At 39.9% G+C, this 16,774-nt stretch overlaps 1 protein-coding gene across 5 annotated transcripts in view; it reads right to left on the bottom strand.

Annotated features, from left to right (window-relative positions):
- ERG (ETS transcription factor ERG) overlaps nt 1–14,122 on the bottom strand; it is a 65,592-nt gene extending 51,470 nt beyond the window's left edge. The window contains exon 1 of one of the 5 annotated variants that reach the window (XM_054217586.1): nt 13,986–14,122. In XM_054217586.1, coding sequence (XP_054073561.1) covers nt 13,986–14,003 — 18 coding nt within the window. In that variant the 5' untranslated portion in view covers nt 14,004–14,122. The other 4 variants (XM_054217593.1, XM_054217569.1, XM_054217559.1 and 1 more) reach the window with 4 other exon arrangements.
- Nucleotides 14,123–16,774: the final 2,652 nt, after the last annotated feature.

Genomic DNA, 16,774 nt, shown 5'->3' with positions numbered 1-16,774 from the left:
TATATGGAGACAAATGAGGTGGGGTTTTTTGGAGCAGAGTACAAAACTAACTTTAAAAACATATTCATTTTAGTTTAGAGATATGTTTTGACATTTGATCAGCAAACCCGCAGGCTCTCGGGAGCTTAGAAAGTAAATCAGAAAGGAATACTAAAAAAGAAAATGGGAAAAAAAAATATTGAAGGTCGGCGAATTGAACGCTTCTATTGTGAGCTTCTGCATTAATTTTCCACTGTCACCTCAAAGAAGACAGAATCAGTATTTGGTATTTAGCAGACACGTTGGCTAACAGACTGGGATAGAATGGATAGATATTAACACATTCATAGTACAGCAAATACAGAGGATGTAGCTTAGAAAATCACAGTGGCTGGTTGAATACATTTTTCATGCCAGCCCTGCTGGGGCGTTTTAGCAGTAGGAGAAATGAGGGAATCACAGTGCAGTTTCTTTCTCAGCCAGCTGAGTTTACAAATAGTCTTACATGAATCTCTGACATGTCATGCTAAGCCTTTTGCTAAACGACCTGCCCCGCAAACGATATGTGTGACAAGGAGAATGCATTCACATGTATGAACTGAGGACTCCTGCTTGTTGTGCTGGGACCACCGTGGGCATCACATCCCCCAGAACAGAGAGACGACTCAGTTTGCCATTTGCTAAGTACAAGGCAGGTAGAGAAGGGCTTGTCTTCACCCTGACACAACTTGCCTGGAATGTAAGGCGTTTCCTCATGGCAGAGGGCAGCACATCCACCCCGGCAGTGGGCATCTCCCAGAGGATGCCTCTGCCAGGCTGCGGCTGAAGGGCGCAATACAGCTCACTGCTTCAGCCCAGTCATATTTCATAAAAGCAGCTCAGGGTCTTTGCACAAAAAAAGAGTCTTCTACAACGGGCCACTGCTTTGTGAAATCAAATGCAAATTTTTAGCTTGCACTTTGGGCTTTGGTTTCTCCGTGCATTTGCCTAATTCACAGGAAAAATCAGGAAATTTTGGTGGTGTTTCGTGTAGGTCTTCTTTACTTGCAAAGCTAGACTTTTTTGGAAGTTTGGGCCTCTATTCTCCTTTGCTTGACCACATTCTCATTTATTTACACAAGTCTGGTGATTTGTAAATGGTCTCTGAAGTACTGGAGATCACAGTTTATACTCACTGTCATGAAAATTCACAGTATAATGACTTTGTTTTTCTTTTCTCCTAGTGTCCCTTGTATACTAAGCAGATGGTTTCTAAAAATCTAAAACTTTGTCGTCCTTAGGATACTTCATGACTCAAAGTACTTCCTAGACAGATTTGGTTTTCCCACCTTTCACTTCGTTTTTTTTCAGCAGTGACCAGCACTGATTATTATTCCTTCAGTTGCTTTAGCAGTAGTTTGTAAATTATTTTGAAGCAAATTGCATTGGTCCTGCTTCTGCTCAGCATCTAGCTTTAGAGGCATTATCAAACTTAGAAATTTCATTTTCAGCATCGTCCCAATCCTATTTGCTTTATCTTATCTAACATTTTGAAAGAGTTAATTCTGAGGATTTATCAAGCTTCCTTTTTAACAACTGTAGTTGCCAACTTCCATGATCTTACTGAACCTTAGGTTCCTTTGAACCTAAATTCGTCAGCTGAAAACCTAAGACTCTCAGTTTTCATTTCAGCAAAAAAAATTGTCAAGGTTTAAAAAGCAGATAAGAAAGTGAACAGCATAACATATATTATTCCCTGAAATTCCATGATTTTTAAGCTGATGTCATAATCTTGTGAATTCTGAATATTTTTTACTGACAAAAATGATAAAATTCCTTACCCTCACCTTTATTTCAATATTGTCTCCCACTGCTCTCTACCTCCACCTTGACACTTTCATATAGAACTTTTTGCAACATTTTTTCTTGTCTTCATATTGAACCTTCTGAATTTCTTGGTGTCTTTCTCTTTTCACTAAGGATAGAAACAGAAGAGCAGCCAGAACGAAAAAAGGAAAACAATGCCTTGGGGCTCAGAGACACCCCACTTAACGCTGACCTTTCTCAAGCAACCTACCAGCCCTCTTAATTGATCCTCTCCAGTGTCATAAAAGGCCCCTAAATTACTATATATTAGTAACTTATAATGTATAAGTTACTATACAGAAAATATATTTCTCCAATAGGTCAGGCTGCTGGCTTTATTTCTTTACAGATTCAGCAGTAAGATTTAATATCAGACATCTAATGGCAAGAAACCATCCAAATCCCAATTTACAGACTAGAAACATGACCAGAAATGTGTTTGACTGATTATTTTTATTAATTAAAAAGTGCACCCTAAAATTCCAGGTTAGATCCTTAGACAAGGTACTTGTTTTGCATGAGATCTAGCTCTGCACAGAAGACTAGGTCAAGACCTACGTGGTACTAACACCACATGAAGTTCCTTAAGAAGTAGGTAAGCAAAGTCCAGGCGGTGTGTGTAGTTTTACGCAGGGTCTCTGCCCTGGGATGAGTTCAGCCCTGTTACATGAAGTCAGGCCTCAGAAATAGAGAGTACTTAAAAGCAATGCACTTTGGGTCTGCCTCCTGGCTTTTAAGCCTTTAGGGTAGATTCTTTAATATTAGAGAGTCTTTAGTCAATGAAAACTGAAGACTTCAAGTGTTCACATAATTTCAGAAATTGTCCTTTAAGAAAACTGTTAAATATCACAAGACTCCTGATAAAAATTATAAGAGTTGGCAAGAATTGCATCCTCCAAGGAGCAGCTGAGAGTAACAGAGGTTAAGGCCAAACAAAAACTCCACGAAAGAGAAAAATAGCACTAGGAAGGCCCAGGCTCAGAAGAGAAACATACTTGGAATTAAATTTGGTCTGGCCTGCATTCTAAAAGGTTAGATTAAGTAAGTGAGGAAGATGTGGGGGGAAAAAAGCGAACCTGAAGACAGCTAAGATTTAACATTCATGCTAATTGGAAAGTGTCTGGGCACCATTACGGAGAAAGAATTCATGCAGAATGAGTTAAAAGTCAATAATTTACACATACATTTTATAGATTGTGCTATGCTTCAAAATTTAACACCTGTTCAAGTTCGTTTTTTAAAAAGGTGTTGTAGTTGTCAAATCTGCAACACACTTGCCCACCAAGCAGCTTTGCAATTCGTAGTTCAGTGCTATCCCATTCTGAATGCTTGGAGCTAAAGCTTCCCATCCTAAGTGAGAAAATAAAATGCCAAAGTGTTGCATGAGTAGCAACAGTTAGCAGCAATTTTTCAGCCAAAAGCATGTTATTGACACCCATGTGAATAAAGGCCTAGCACAACACCATCAAACAGAAGGTCTGAAGAGTTTAAAGGGGAATGGTTGCTACTTTGCAAAACAAAAACAGCCTCTGTTTTGTCATATTGAAGGTGGGAGGGAAAATAAAGCAGTTTTGCAAAACTGCAGTTTTCTAGCATTTCAGCTGGTTAGAACTACAGGTTGGGATGAAGGTACAAGAAAGAATACAGCAAAGCCACTTTGCCCAAATTTGTCTCCTATGTGACTGTTCTTTCTTCGACTTTAAATCACATTATTTTACTAACCAAAAACTTTTCCTAGGAAAAAAAAGGTCTAACTACTTTCAAATTTCCTTGCTTTTTCTAGAAAGGCAGCATTGACTAAGCAGGATTTTTTTCTCATCAGTGAAAGCAGGTAAGTGTGATAACAGAACTTTCCAATTGTGAGTAAGCAGTCCATCTTCAAAAACCTATCCGAAGCCTCACTGAGCAGAAACAGTGGGAACTCTCAAGTGGATCAACACCTTGGAAAATAAAGATCCTTATTCAGGTCTCTTAGCACACATTTGACAACCTAACCTTAGGGACCCTTTTTTTGAAAATTTCAACCTGGTCCATTTAAAGACTTTCTACTAACCTTGCCCCCTTTGGCATAAAACACCAATGATTTAGTTGGGATTGTAAAGATTTACTGTGCACTTTTCCTATCTTATTAGAACCAGTAATGGAATCCACTTACTTGAATTTCTTTGGCTCTGAATGCATACTGCTGAAGAGTATGACATCCAGAGGTTAAATTCCTGACTACCTTTCATTTCAGTTTTATAACTGTAGTGAGTACATTTCCTTAAAACCTCTGCATTCTAAATCAAAGGAAAATTTATTTTTAATCTCACCAGAATTTAAAAATCCCTAAGAATTCAGCAGTAAAACTATTAGACTTTGATGATTATAAGAAAACAAAAAGAAAATTAAGAAATTGCCAGAAGCGTGTAGATAGAAGTTTTCTAAAAAAACCTGTTTTTCAGATAATTTGTTAGTTTTGTTAAATGTGTATACAACATATATTAAAAATAAACAGTTTCAGTAAAGACCTTCACTGAAACACTGTCAGGAGAATAACTATTTCTTGACCAATATTACTATCAATGCATACAAATTTATTCTTCTCATTATGTACGAGCCCCACGCATGGAAACAAGGACAAATCTTTTTGTTGCATGTCTATCAGACAAGGATGATGATCTGTCTCTCTGTATCCTTTTCACATATTTTTGCTCTGAATCAGAAGAAATAACATGATTTTCTGAAGTCTCCCTGGATGTAAGTCTCTTCACCACTTATCCTGTCTAATGCCGTACATATGCAGAAACCTCTGTCCTTACAGGTGTATAAAATGTGCTGGATTTGTCTTATTAGTTCAATAAAAAGAAAGTGGGGGCGGTCACCTCGCCATTGCAGAGCCCAGCATGATGAGGCACGTTTGCATACTCTTAATCTAAAACATCAGTGGAACAGCTCAGATGCTTTCAGTTCAGCACGTGTCTGTACGGTTTGATGGATCACATCTACAACGACCATTCAGTGAATACCGTGCTGCCTGCGACCCTCCACAGAGCTCGCTTTTTTGGCTGAGGCAACCTAGCCTGATTCAAAGTTCACTGAAGTCAATGGAGAGACTCAGCACCATCGACAGGATCGCGCTGATGCGAAGCCAGGACAGGAAATTCTGAGGAAACATAAGAGCTACCCTGTTTGTTGCCTTGAATATTTGTTTAGTGTTTTGGAATTTACTGACTAAAGCTGCATGGAAGAACTTGGCAGCCAGAGACTTTTGCCAAGTTGTGTTATTTTGGTTGTATCAAAACTCCTGAAATAAACCCAAAACTCCATTGAGAATTCTATGTTCGTGCCATAGCCTCCTTGAAGTCACTCTATCCAACCGTTCAGGATTACCCTGGACTGGTAGATCTGCTGCAGTCTTGGCTACCAATGTAACATTACGCTAAGAACATGATGTTCTCCTCTCACTTTACATCCATCTTATACCTCTGTGGCCCACTGGACAGAGTGGATTCAGTTCTGATTTGCTCAAGCTTAGAGAAAGAGGGAAATTCACCAGGTTTACTGTAGAGCCCAAGACAAAACTCTTAAAGTTTGAATTTCTTTATGTGGCCACCATGATGTATTTCCTCTAGCTGAAACAAGTATTAAGTGTAGTGGCCACATCCATCAGTTAATTGACTGGACAGAGGAGGGTCCCAGGTTCCACATCTCACAAGTGGATATTTTCTTGACTAAAACTTTCAACAAAAATACACCTTTGAAACTCAAAAAATACAGATTTAGAAAAGAATGGACATGAAAAAAGAGCCTTTGGATGACTCCACTGGAGTTTGTGTTCATTAAGAGGGTTAATACAAATGTTCCTGATTGTTTCTGTTGTTTATGAATCTCGACCTTCAGAACAGCAATGAAATGTGCTGTCTCCTAAAGATGTTCCCTACCGATATGACACACACTTTGCATTGTTTCACTGCACACAAGCATTAATATCCCAGAGGTAACCCACCCTTCTTTTAACGGCTGGTGACAGGTCCAATGGCTGAGCAAAAATCAGTTGAAGGAAAGGGAAGTCTTGTCGGAAACGAGATTAATCTTGTAACGAGTGTTCAGCCCTGATAACCCATCTGTGCAGAGAACTGCTTTAACTGGAGAGCAATTAACCTTCACCTGACAAGCTCTGTCCAACCGTTATAAACAACATTAAAGGCACAGGATCCCCCTCTTTTTTCCCCCCTTTACGTAGACTAAACAATCAGAATCTGAATTCCATGAAAACGGTACATGTAATGGTGCCTTGATGACAAATAGCAGGAAAATTTTTTAAAAGGTAATGGCGGTATGGAAATAATGTGAAAAATGTCTCTGGCCACCACTTTAGTGAGTTGATCTGATTAGTAAAAAGCAACAATTTTGAACACTTCCAAGGGAATACCTTACGCATGAGGGAAGCTGATGTGAATATGCCAAGGACTAACAATAATAAAAATGTATGCAAGTAGATAAGAGCTGGCTAACCATGTCCCAGGACACATTGCTTTCAAGATGGAGCATGTATTTCCCCAACACCCCTGTGAATCCAAAGCCAAGGGGAACTTCCTAGAGCTTCTTCACCCACGGCCTTGTGAAAATTACTTGTCAAAACTAACTTCAACTTGCAGAACGCATCTGCAGTAACTGGGCTTTTGGGGCAGGTCCCTGCAGGACCGGTTCTCCCTTCCAACAGCTGGTGCTCCAAGTGATGCCTTCATCGCGGTCTCTGGAGGGGTCTGTAAATCCAGCCTCGGATTCCCAGCCTGTTAGACCACAACATAAACTTAAAGAACTGCCTTTCCCGCAGTAGTCTGAGGAGATGAGTGAACATGGGTCTATTCTTCAAAGATGAAAAGGCACAATATATATGAAGCCACAATAGCAAATGACTACTCAACTCTACGGGGAGAGGCCAAGATACCGATCTTGGTCACAGTGGCAGAAACCTGGAATGACTGCAGGGGAATCATTGGCAAAAAAAATAGCACAAAATTTGGGCTGAGCTCCTGAATAATTTGAGTGAAAGCCTGGCCCCAGTCAAGCCATCGGCCAAATACTTTTGACTTAATTTTGGCCGATTTCACTCCAGATTTCGTAAATCCTCATTCATTCTATTAATCTGCCTGAAAGCAATTACCCTGAAGTTACGATTAGCAATGGAGGTTTTCTGTTTTTTTTTTACTTTTCTTTTGCTCTAGGTTTCTCTTTTTCTTAGCAGAAGTTCAAACATGCAGGTTAGTCGTGGTTTTATTTCTCTGTACAGTGAGGCAAAATTTCCGTTTCAGCCATTTCAGTTGAATTTATATGTCACTGTGGATTGCAAGAGATGGCCACGACTCTTTAATATATCCAGAAGATGCTCTGAACATGCTTCTCTTGTTGGAGAAGTCCACCTCGAGGGCTAGTGAAATGTATATTTTATTTGGTGACGCATACAAATAAGGAAAGGATGTGGGCAACAAGGAGTTGGAGGGAGGTTGCTTGCTCTTCATCTGATGGAATGACAGTGCATTTTGAAGCATCCTGATTTGCAGTATTGTAAAATGCAGGGTCACTTTTCCTACCATTGTGGAGAAACCCGCTGATATTTCATAGTACAATGTAACAGCATTGGTCTTAAATTTTTACACAAACAGATGTGTTGTAATGCAGCTTAAATGTTTAAATAGTGACAGGTAGAACATTACCTTTAAATCATACGAGAAGAGCTTAGATCTTTTTAGTGAATTAGATATTAACAGATAGGAAGTTCCTATTGAAAGCATTTCCTGTATTGGTAGTCCCTGATTTTGGCGACTTATCTGGGTAGGAAATGAACACAGGAAGTATCTGTCTACAGACTCTTTATCATCAAGGTAATTGCTGTGGCAGCATTTTACTGTTTATCAAGGTAATAAACATACCGTCTAAAAAAAGATGTTTTTCAACTCTAAAGAATGAGGTTTAAAAAAAAATCTTCCAGGCTAGCATTGCAGTTATGCAAAACCTTCCATGTAGAATTAATATGCTGCTACTTGTTTCTCTCAGCACAACTGTAATTAGGGATTTGTCAAACGAAACATTTCCAGTCTCCTGTGGCCTTTTTCCCAGTTACAGCACTGTTTATCTCGCTCTCTCATCTCTCTTAAGTCAGGTAGGTCATTTTAAAGAGTTCTGCCACTTCCCATAAATAGTTATTCACCACCCCTTCCTGCAGGTATTTGCATATACCCAGTCCTTGTAATTTGTTGTTGTATTTCCTTCCCATCTATCAGGCACTGCTTAACCTGGCAACACATACATTGAACTAAGCGAGTCAGATCTTTTCCGAGTGTGAAAAGGTTACGCCAGCCTAGTGACACCGTTTTCCACCCACCAGTTGAGATATACACTCCAAATAAACATACTCTGCAAGTGAAGGGAGACATCATATCATATGCATTCCTTCCACTCATTCATTTCCAAAATCCACCATTCCAAAAGACCATTTGCTTGCTCCACTGTACGTGGATGATCGATTGGTGTGTCCTTCAGCCTACCCTTAAAAAATTGCTACTACTCATGATTCTTTTTTACCTTTTAATGTTCAATGATATTTTTATGACAATAATTGTCATTTTATTCATTTGACTTTGAAACAAATTAGATTTATGACATGATAATTACCAGAAGTGGTAATCATTGGTTTGTACACAGTAGTTATTAAAACCCATTACTAGTATTACTTGGTTATTACCCACTAATATCCCTTTCCTGAAAGCAATGTCTAATTTTTCTAATAGGATGACTATGTGCATAGTAAAAATCAGCAACCTGCTGCCTAAGGATGCATGCCAAGGAGAAAGAGAACTTCCTTGTGATACAGGTTTGCAACCTGAATCTCACCAGATTTCCTGAAGCTTCTTTTCCCTCTGTTCACTGGGATGGCTTGTTTACAAGATTACACAGTCCTTCTTTTAAGGGGGACAGTGGGAGGGAATAAATTGAAGGACACAGCACTATCCAACCTCAGGGAAGCTTGGTTACAACATTTAAAATAACCCCTTCAACCATAAAGGCACATTCATCCTTTAAGGAAAGGATTGATACCTTTTTCATATAAACGCTTTGAAGTTTCTTTATTGTCGTTAGCATTCTGAACAGTCAATATTTCTTCTATAATACCCTAATATATATTAAGGACAGCAGGATGACTAGCAGAGTACACGCCATTTTGTCAGACCATGGGCTTTTCATTACTGACAATGTGAAAAGCTGCCTGTATTTCTCTACTGTATCATTATCTGTCAAAAGCAATTAATTTTTAAGTACTTAAAGTACTGATAAAAAACACATTGCAGTCAATGAAAAGATTTTTGTTAACTTAACAAGGTTTGGCACTGCATGTGATATTTTCTACTGTATCACTTTTACTTTCTTAGAATGGATAATACAAGTGATACAAACCCAGATTTTCTTTTTTTTTTCTCCACTTTGCTGATTTTCAAAATAATTCTGTTGGCTTGATTTAGAAACTTGCATTATGAAGTTTCTTTTGGAGTGAAGAGCATTAGATATTTTTACTGCATTATAATTGTCACTTTGAAAATAAATACCTTCTTCTGGCATTCACATTTCTCAAAACTACTTCTGTATTTATCTGTCAGCAAGTCATTCTCCAAGAGCACTTGATTCTTTTAGTATTATTTCTGAAAGTCCTCATGGAACTTGCTGAAAAACATTTTGTTAAGAGGTAATATAGTTGTTGTTAAGAAAAAACAAACAAACCAACCCATTCAGAGAGTCAAACATACACATTTTCCAGCTGTTGTTCCTTGCCTGGGGATTTAATTCTGGAAAGTGAAATCCTTATATTTGACTTCATTTTGGCATATGTAGCCACAAACCAGATTGAGTTAAATGACTGCTGATTAAAAGCAAAAGAAAAGAATACAAAAATCCCCAAAACATCTTCTTCTGTTCTTATATGACTATTTCTTCCTTGAAATGGCACATTTGTATTTGAGTCAGAAATACTGTCTTACCTGGAAATAATTACAGGTCTGATTCCACTGCCTGTATTGGAACAAAATCTTCATGAAATTGGTGGAACCTTTGAATTAAGGAGTGCAAGATCAGGCTAAGTGGTTTAAGGCATTCGTGCTCTTCTTGTTTCTGATTCACCAGAGCACTCAGGTGTGTGCTTAGCTTTAAGAGGGTTGTGTCGTATCACCAAAGCCAAAGGAAGTATTTACAAGCTTAAAGTTAATTACACATTGCTAACTGAGATGAGAACAAAAAGAGAATAATCTTTATAATTTTTTTAATGCAAGGAATAGAAGCACAAATTACTGTATTAGTTCTGTTGGATTCAGTGCAGATGCAGTCCTCTAAACAAAGACTTAAACATTTCCATACGCCCAGAGCAGATTTTTTTTCAACTGTCTCCAGCTTTTCTTGGATTGAGAAATATTCAAGTGAGCACTTAGATTTGCTAAAAGAAAGTGAGAGAAGAGTAATACCATAGAGAGAAGCACCGATGAAGATTCCTCACAAAAAAAATATATCTTGCTACTATATACTGCTTTAATCAGTATATTGATACTCTTTCAAGCCTTAGAAACCACAAAGATTCTCCCGTCCTTTATCAAATACACAGACTTTTTCTCCCAGAAATCGTAGCTTCCATGCGAACAGCACATCAGAAGTCACTAATAAAAAGTGGACACACACATATTTAGAAGTAAATTAGAGTAGAAGAAATATCCACAAGTGAAATCAGTAAGTCATTTTAAAGTCAAAATATCTTACTGAAGAGCTTTTTTTAAGTATAATTGCATTGGCAGGCAGGGAGAGAAATATAACAAGGCTTGCTGTACGGCAAGGAAGTGGAATTCTAGTTGCAACTTTCTAATTAATGTTCTTTCCTCCACTATATGATAATGGAAAAAAAACCAAAATGACCTCCAGGATAAGTATTTTTACTTCAGCCCAAGGTAACACGTAAGTAATTTTTGCTCCATTCTATTAAAAAAAACACCAAAAAAGACACGATGCCTAATTCAGAAGACTTTTATATTTTCTCAATTTGTATTTATGGTAACCAGTGGGACACCTATAATTAGCAGTGCTGTATTGATTTGATGGTCTTCGGCTTCAGTGCTCTGCATTTTTGCGCTACTGCACATATCTGTCAGGTACTACTTGTGCCAGAAGGAAACATGTCACCTTACTGCTGAAATCCTGACTGTTGAAAAAAACCTTGAAAAAACCCATTTTATCCTTCGAATGCCAAAAAACATAACTGTGAGGTTAGCCGTGTGGCACCAGGTACAGTAAGTGAATGCATGAGAAATACCAGCCCCCCCGACCGCGTACCGAAACCAAAATCCTGGCTGTGGAGGCACACACCTTCTCCCACCACTCCTCTCCGCAGTGCCTTACGCCGCCATCCCCGGGAGCCGGCCCCGTTCCCAATTGGAGGGAGAGGTGCCTGGCCTGAGCAAGGGCAGCCGCTCTTACAGCATAAAGGTCAGAATTAAAGTAAGCCATCCATGCCGTAGCCTGGGAAGAGGGCACTGCTGCGTCCTCCTTCTCAGGAGAAACCTTCCACCGTGGTGCTTTCCCCGTCATGGGGGAGAAGGGGAAGGGGGAAGCAGGAGGAGGGCAGGGGACAAGAAGAGACGTATCTCCCAGTAAAGCCACGCTCGTGACGTCAACTCCAGTGCCAGAAAACGTACACAAATGCTCGCCTTCATAGATACCTATTACCTCCAGTTAAGCCAGCCTGTTTTCTCATGATCCCTGAGCGTCCCATGGGTCTGCCTGCAGATTGCTGATAGGAAAAGGATGAATCAAACAGTCTTACTGGAAGGCCACCTTTGCAGGTGTGTACATTTAGAGCAATTTCTATCCAGTTACGAACAAATACATAGCCATTTGCAACCCAATTTTGACATCTAATGACTCCACGGCCTCCCTAAAGAAGAGAGTTGAATTCCTGGCACAGAGTTCCCAGATAAAGCTTTCCATCCTCCTTGGCCACAGCCTCTTGTCGCCTATGCTGGGACTGCTGGGCTACCCCTTGCCAGCAGAGAACACAGGTCATTGTATCGAAATTGCAAAAAAAAATATTTGCTGAACATAACTGTTTAGCAAAAGCACAAACACCCATTTCGCATTCAAATGTAATCTCTTTATTTCGGAAACCTCTCAGTTAAATGACTTCTTTATGTACTCAGTATAGAGGAGGAATTGAATCTCTTTGGGGTGGCTTAGCTTCATGTCACAGTACATTTCCTGCATCTATAGTACAAAACACCTGTCATTTCTTTTCAGCCATTCTTCATTTTGCACTTGCACAAATAAAGTCCTTGCTTCAACATCTAAGGCCTTCCCAGCACCCTGGGCACCAAAGTCCTCAACATTTTGGGGTGCCTATTTGTCCCAGCAAGTTTCATGCTCCCAGAGGAGGAGACAAAAATGTAGGGTTTTCCACTCAGGAGACTCTGCTGTCTGCATCGCGCTGACAGGCTGCATGATATACAGCTGCACACAGTCTCTGCCCACCTCTGTAAGCGTAAGGTGGAGGTAAAATAATAACAGTGAGATATTGTTTGCAATCATTTACACTATTAGAATTCAGTCAACACAAAACATCAAAAAATAAATGAGCTCCTCAAAACGCATACAACAACTAATCTCATTGTACCATCATTTTTGAAAAAAAAGAAATTTCCCATCAGCATCAATAGTGCATTCTGATTAACAGACGCAAAAACCAGCGTTACTGTCTCAGCACATAGCCCTTCTTTTAGCAATGCAAAACCTGACTCCCCGAACCTCAAGATTTTCACAGAGCGCCTGTCATGTCCTGTGCGCTCTGAAAGTATGCGGCAAAACCAAAGGGAATTCAGCTGTTTCAGGAGCTACTTAGCATATAATAGATACTGGCCAGCAATGCAGAGGAGACTCAAATCTTTGTCTCCGTAAATAGCCCCTCGAAAGCATCAGTGATTGCAAAAAGAGAAGGTTCGTTAGTTTTTTTTAATCACGTTGTCTTCAGGCAAGACTTTCACATTTCAAAAACTATAACAAAAAGCATCAAATGCATCTTTAAAATGTAAACATCTAAGCAGAAGTTACTGAGAAATCAAACTGCAGCTCCACTTAGCTAATGGCCAGGCACCGCGGCTATTCTGTACCTCTTACTAAATCTCTGGCATAATTAGAAAAGTACAGAAATCAACAATACCACGAAGAAAACAAATACCTTGATCCCAAATCTGATAATACAACGCCGCAGAGTCTTCACTGTACATGCTGGTTTGCTCTTTACGTAAAATTAGTTTCACTATCACAAAGCGTTTAGTTACAGTTATACTTCTGCAATTAATCACAGCTATTGCTATATCTGTAACTGCTATCTTTTGCAACATACACACAGAGAAGCAAAAACTAGATAGATAGACATATAGATTTATTCGGCTTTCTAAGGGACACAACCTGAAAAACCCATCAAAGCCGCTCTTAAAAAAAAACCAAAAAACAAAGCATGCACCGAGATCAATTTATAAGCCAATAAGAGAATTTTATTGTCCAAAAAATTAAGACAAAAAGAACACACCCATGAGATCTTGCCACCACCATTAAAATAACATTCAGAAAGGTCCCGAGTATCAGGATAGCATTTCTAGAAAAGCACATAATTAACACCTGCATGAGAGAGAAACAAGAGCTGGTGCCTCTCATTCCCACTTGCTAATATTTGTGCCCCATCAACAAGAGAAACATTTAAAAGTATCCAAAAGTTCAGGGCTCTTAGGAACCCTTTTTTTCCTTCCAGTGCACACCCTCTCCCCTTATGGCAGTCCGCAAACACATCCAAGTTGTCAGAATGATACCTACAAGAAATTTCTGAAGCTCTCATAAAAGGGCTTCGCATATGCAATCCACAGCACTGAACAGTGAATTTAAAAAACCCAATTTTTTTTCCGAGTTTGAAGTTTTTAAGCCTTGCGGATGGTTGGAGTAGGAAAAAGGAAATTTACTAGGCAGTACAAAGGAAATCTTGTTGTCCTCTATTGTGGCAGTGGGGGTGTTGCCCAATTCTAACTTATCTAGGTTGATAAAGGAAACCAAAGAACACACCACTGAAAAAAATTCCAACAAAAAAGGTACCCCCTTCTTACCTTAATAGTGCTTGCCATAATGTGATCAAGATTATTGATCGCTAATAATTGCTAATAATAATTATTGCTTCGCTCTGACCAGAAAGAAGTTTTGATGAGGTTGTTTAGAGCGGATGAGATTGTGCTAACTCTGGGAAATGAAGTCAGCCAATGGCAGGAAGAGGTTTCTATTGGTCCTGGCCACTGCAGCTCGAAGAAACAGGATATTTGGGAGCGAAGAGATAAGAGTCCTAAAACAATGTTGTTTTTCTTGATGATATATGACTAAATTTTTTTAATTTTTTTTTTTTTTTAACAAAAAAGTCAATTGCCTGTGACTGGCTGGGCAGGTGTGATCTGATGTGCAGTAAGTGTGACATGCCACTTCGAGGCAGGATGCAGATGTCAGATGAAATGGGCCAAATTCAGCACTAGTTTCATGCAGTCTATTCACTGGGGAACTGCTGATTCAGGGCCAAAGCCAGACTTGGTATAAGCGGGTGTAACTGCAAATATGTTAATGAAGTCTAGCCCCGCTTACACCACATCTATATTTGTCCATTAACCTCATTCCTGGATTCTTGAGCTATCGACACTTTCTAGCCTACCTGACTTAGCGCGTTTTTGTTTTTTTTTTCTTAGAGAAGAAGCAAGTAGACTGGAGACAATAATTTCTTTTTGATACCTCTTTCTTACCGAAGAAAGGAAGTCACAAAAAGATATGCATTCCAAAAGCAAGCACCTGAATGCCATAAACAGTCTTAAATTTTCCACTCTCTTCCTTTATTTCACAGCTCTCTCCATGCATGAAAATGAGATGGTGCCACTGGTGATTCCCTTTCCAGTTGGAGTGCGATAGTAATTTTTTATTCAGTATTATATATTTTTTATTCATCCTTTTGTAGCACTTGGCAGTCGCAGGGCACCCAAAAACTACCAGCTCTGCAAACGAAATACCGTACCTGTCCCAGACCCTTGCTTAGGAGTGTTGAACTAAAAAAATAAGAAAGGCAAAGTGTTCCCAAAGTACCAGCCAGTGCAAAAGTCCCCATGTAAAGAACCACTTGGGATCCATTGCTGGCACAACCCTCTTGCTCTCATGATTCTCTCAATATTTCGTGTTTTTGTAAAAGACAGTTCCCGGTGTCAAGAGATTCTGAGCTTTCAGCTAGAAAAGCTTGAAAATGTGACCCTCAAAAATTGAAGGAAAACTTACAATAAGTCAGAATGTATTAATTGTTTGACAACCTTGTAATTTTTAAAAGCTGGTCCTACTATAACTGGTTTACAATTTCTCAATGCTTCCTATAACAACGTAAAACAATGGACATGTTGCGTGAAAGCACTGCAGCACTGAGTAAATAATTCCCGCTGTAATAAGCTCCTGCCCTCTGACCAGGGACTCTGGTATGATTAAAAAAAAACCCAAAAAATAGTGATGGTCTGTCATGGCTTTATTTGGTGGAGGCAGATGACCTCACCTCTCCTAATGCCTTCCTCTCCGGCTTCTTAGGAAAAGAAAATGAAATCAGAGTGTTGCCCTGTAACTGGTGATGACTTTTTTGACTGGTGATGATGCAACTGGTGATGCATTTGGTATGCATTTTTTCCAAATGGTACCCAACAATAGTGGTAAGTCCCAGGTCACTCTTCCCCTCCTATCCTGACCTGAAGAAGGTGACACGTGGCCATGCACTTCTCCAGAGATGCACCCAGAGGACACGAATCGCTGCTTCACTCTCAGGCATTCGTCCTGCAGATGCTGCTCCATCTCACCAAGGCAGAGCAGAGGAAAGGCTCGTCCACCTGCCCCTGCTAACGAGAATGGCCCTGCCACCCACTAGGTCCTGGGAAATCCTCGTTTCCAGGTGCCCCATAGGGACCACAGAGCTGGAAATCCCTGAGCACAATGGAATGACACAGGACCAGCGCAATTGGGATCTGGCAGAGCTGCCCCCGGGCAGTCCTTGTTTCAAGCTTGGCCGTGTGTCTCCCAGTTGGGCCTGCATCCCAATTCATCTCCAGCTGCCTCACAAGCCTCAGGGCCTCCTCAGGCAGTCCAAGGGGCTGAGCAAGCCTCCAGCTGAGTCCAGATCCCGATGGAGATACTGGGAAGGGGAGTGCAGACAAGCAGACACCCTGCTTTTCCTTCCCGCTCTGGATCCTGAGGTGCCACGGGATCAACTCCCGGTACAAGTTTAGCTTGATTTTATAGTTCACTTTAAGGAACTCCAGCTTCTTCCACTGCAGAGATGACTTCCGGTCACTTCAGAGCAACCCAGAGTCAACACTGCTGTGCTGTATTTTATATTCTCTATTAGTTGGTTCATATAGAAGTCCGGTGTTGCACTGCTGAATGTCTTCTTGCAGTCCACATCCACCGAATTACTGTGCTTCTGCAGAGTAGGTAACTTCTGGTAACTTTCCTATTTTCATTACAAACAGTATGAAAAGAAAGCAATTTACAGTAATTGTATTTCATGGGGATGTTGATTTCCTCCCTTTTCATCTCCAAACAATGAGCAAGACAGCCAAAAGATTAGAACCTTTTTCTTGAAATTTCAAAGCTTTGTACAATGTTTCAGTTGGGTGACTTCCACTCCAGTTAAGCCCATGATATTCTGGATTTTTTCTCAAATATATTGAGAGGCTTGAAGTGTCAATTCCAGCTCTCCAGTGGATGGGATCTGACAAATTCATTCACACGCAGGTTTTAGTTATGGTTCTTCTCCAGCATACCTCTGTATAGACAAACATCCTCTTGATTTATGTAGGGCTTTTGGAAGCATAAGGCAGGCAATACCAGGCTC

The sequence above is a fragment of the Rissa tridactyla genome, chromosome 1 (genome assembly GCF_028500815.1).
Source record: "Rissa tridactyla isolate bRisTri1 chromosome 1, bRisTri1.patW.cur.20221130, whole genome shotgun sequence".
Lineage (NCBI taxonomy): Eukaryota > Metazoa > Chordata > Aves > Charadriiformes > Laridae > Rissa > Rissa tridactyla.
This window is presented reverse-complemented; position numbering and strand designations above follow the sequence as displayed.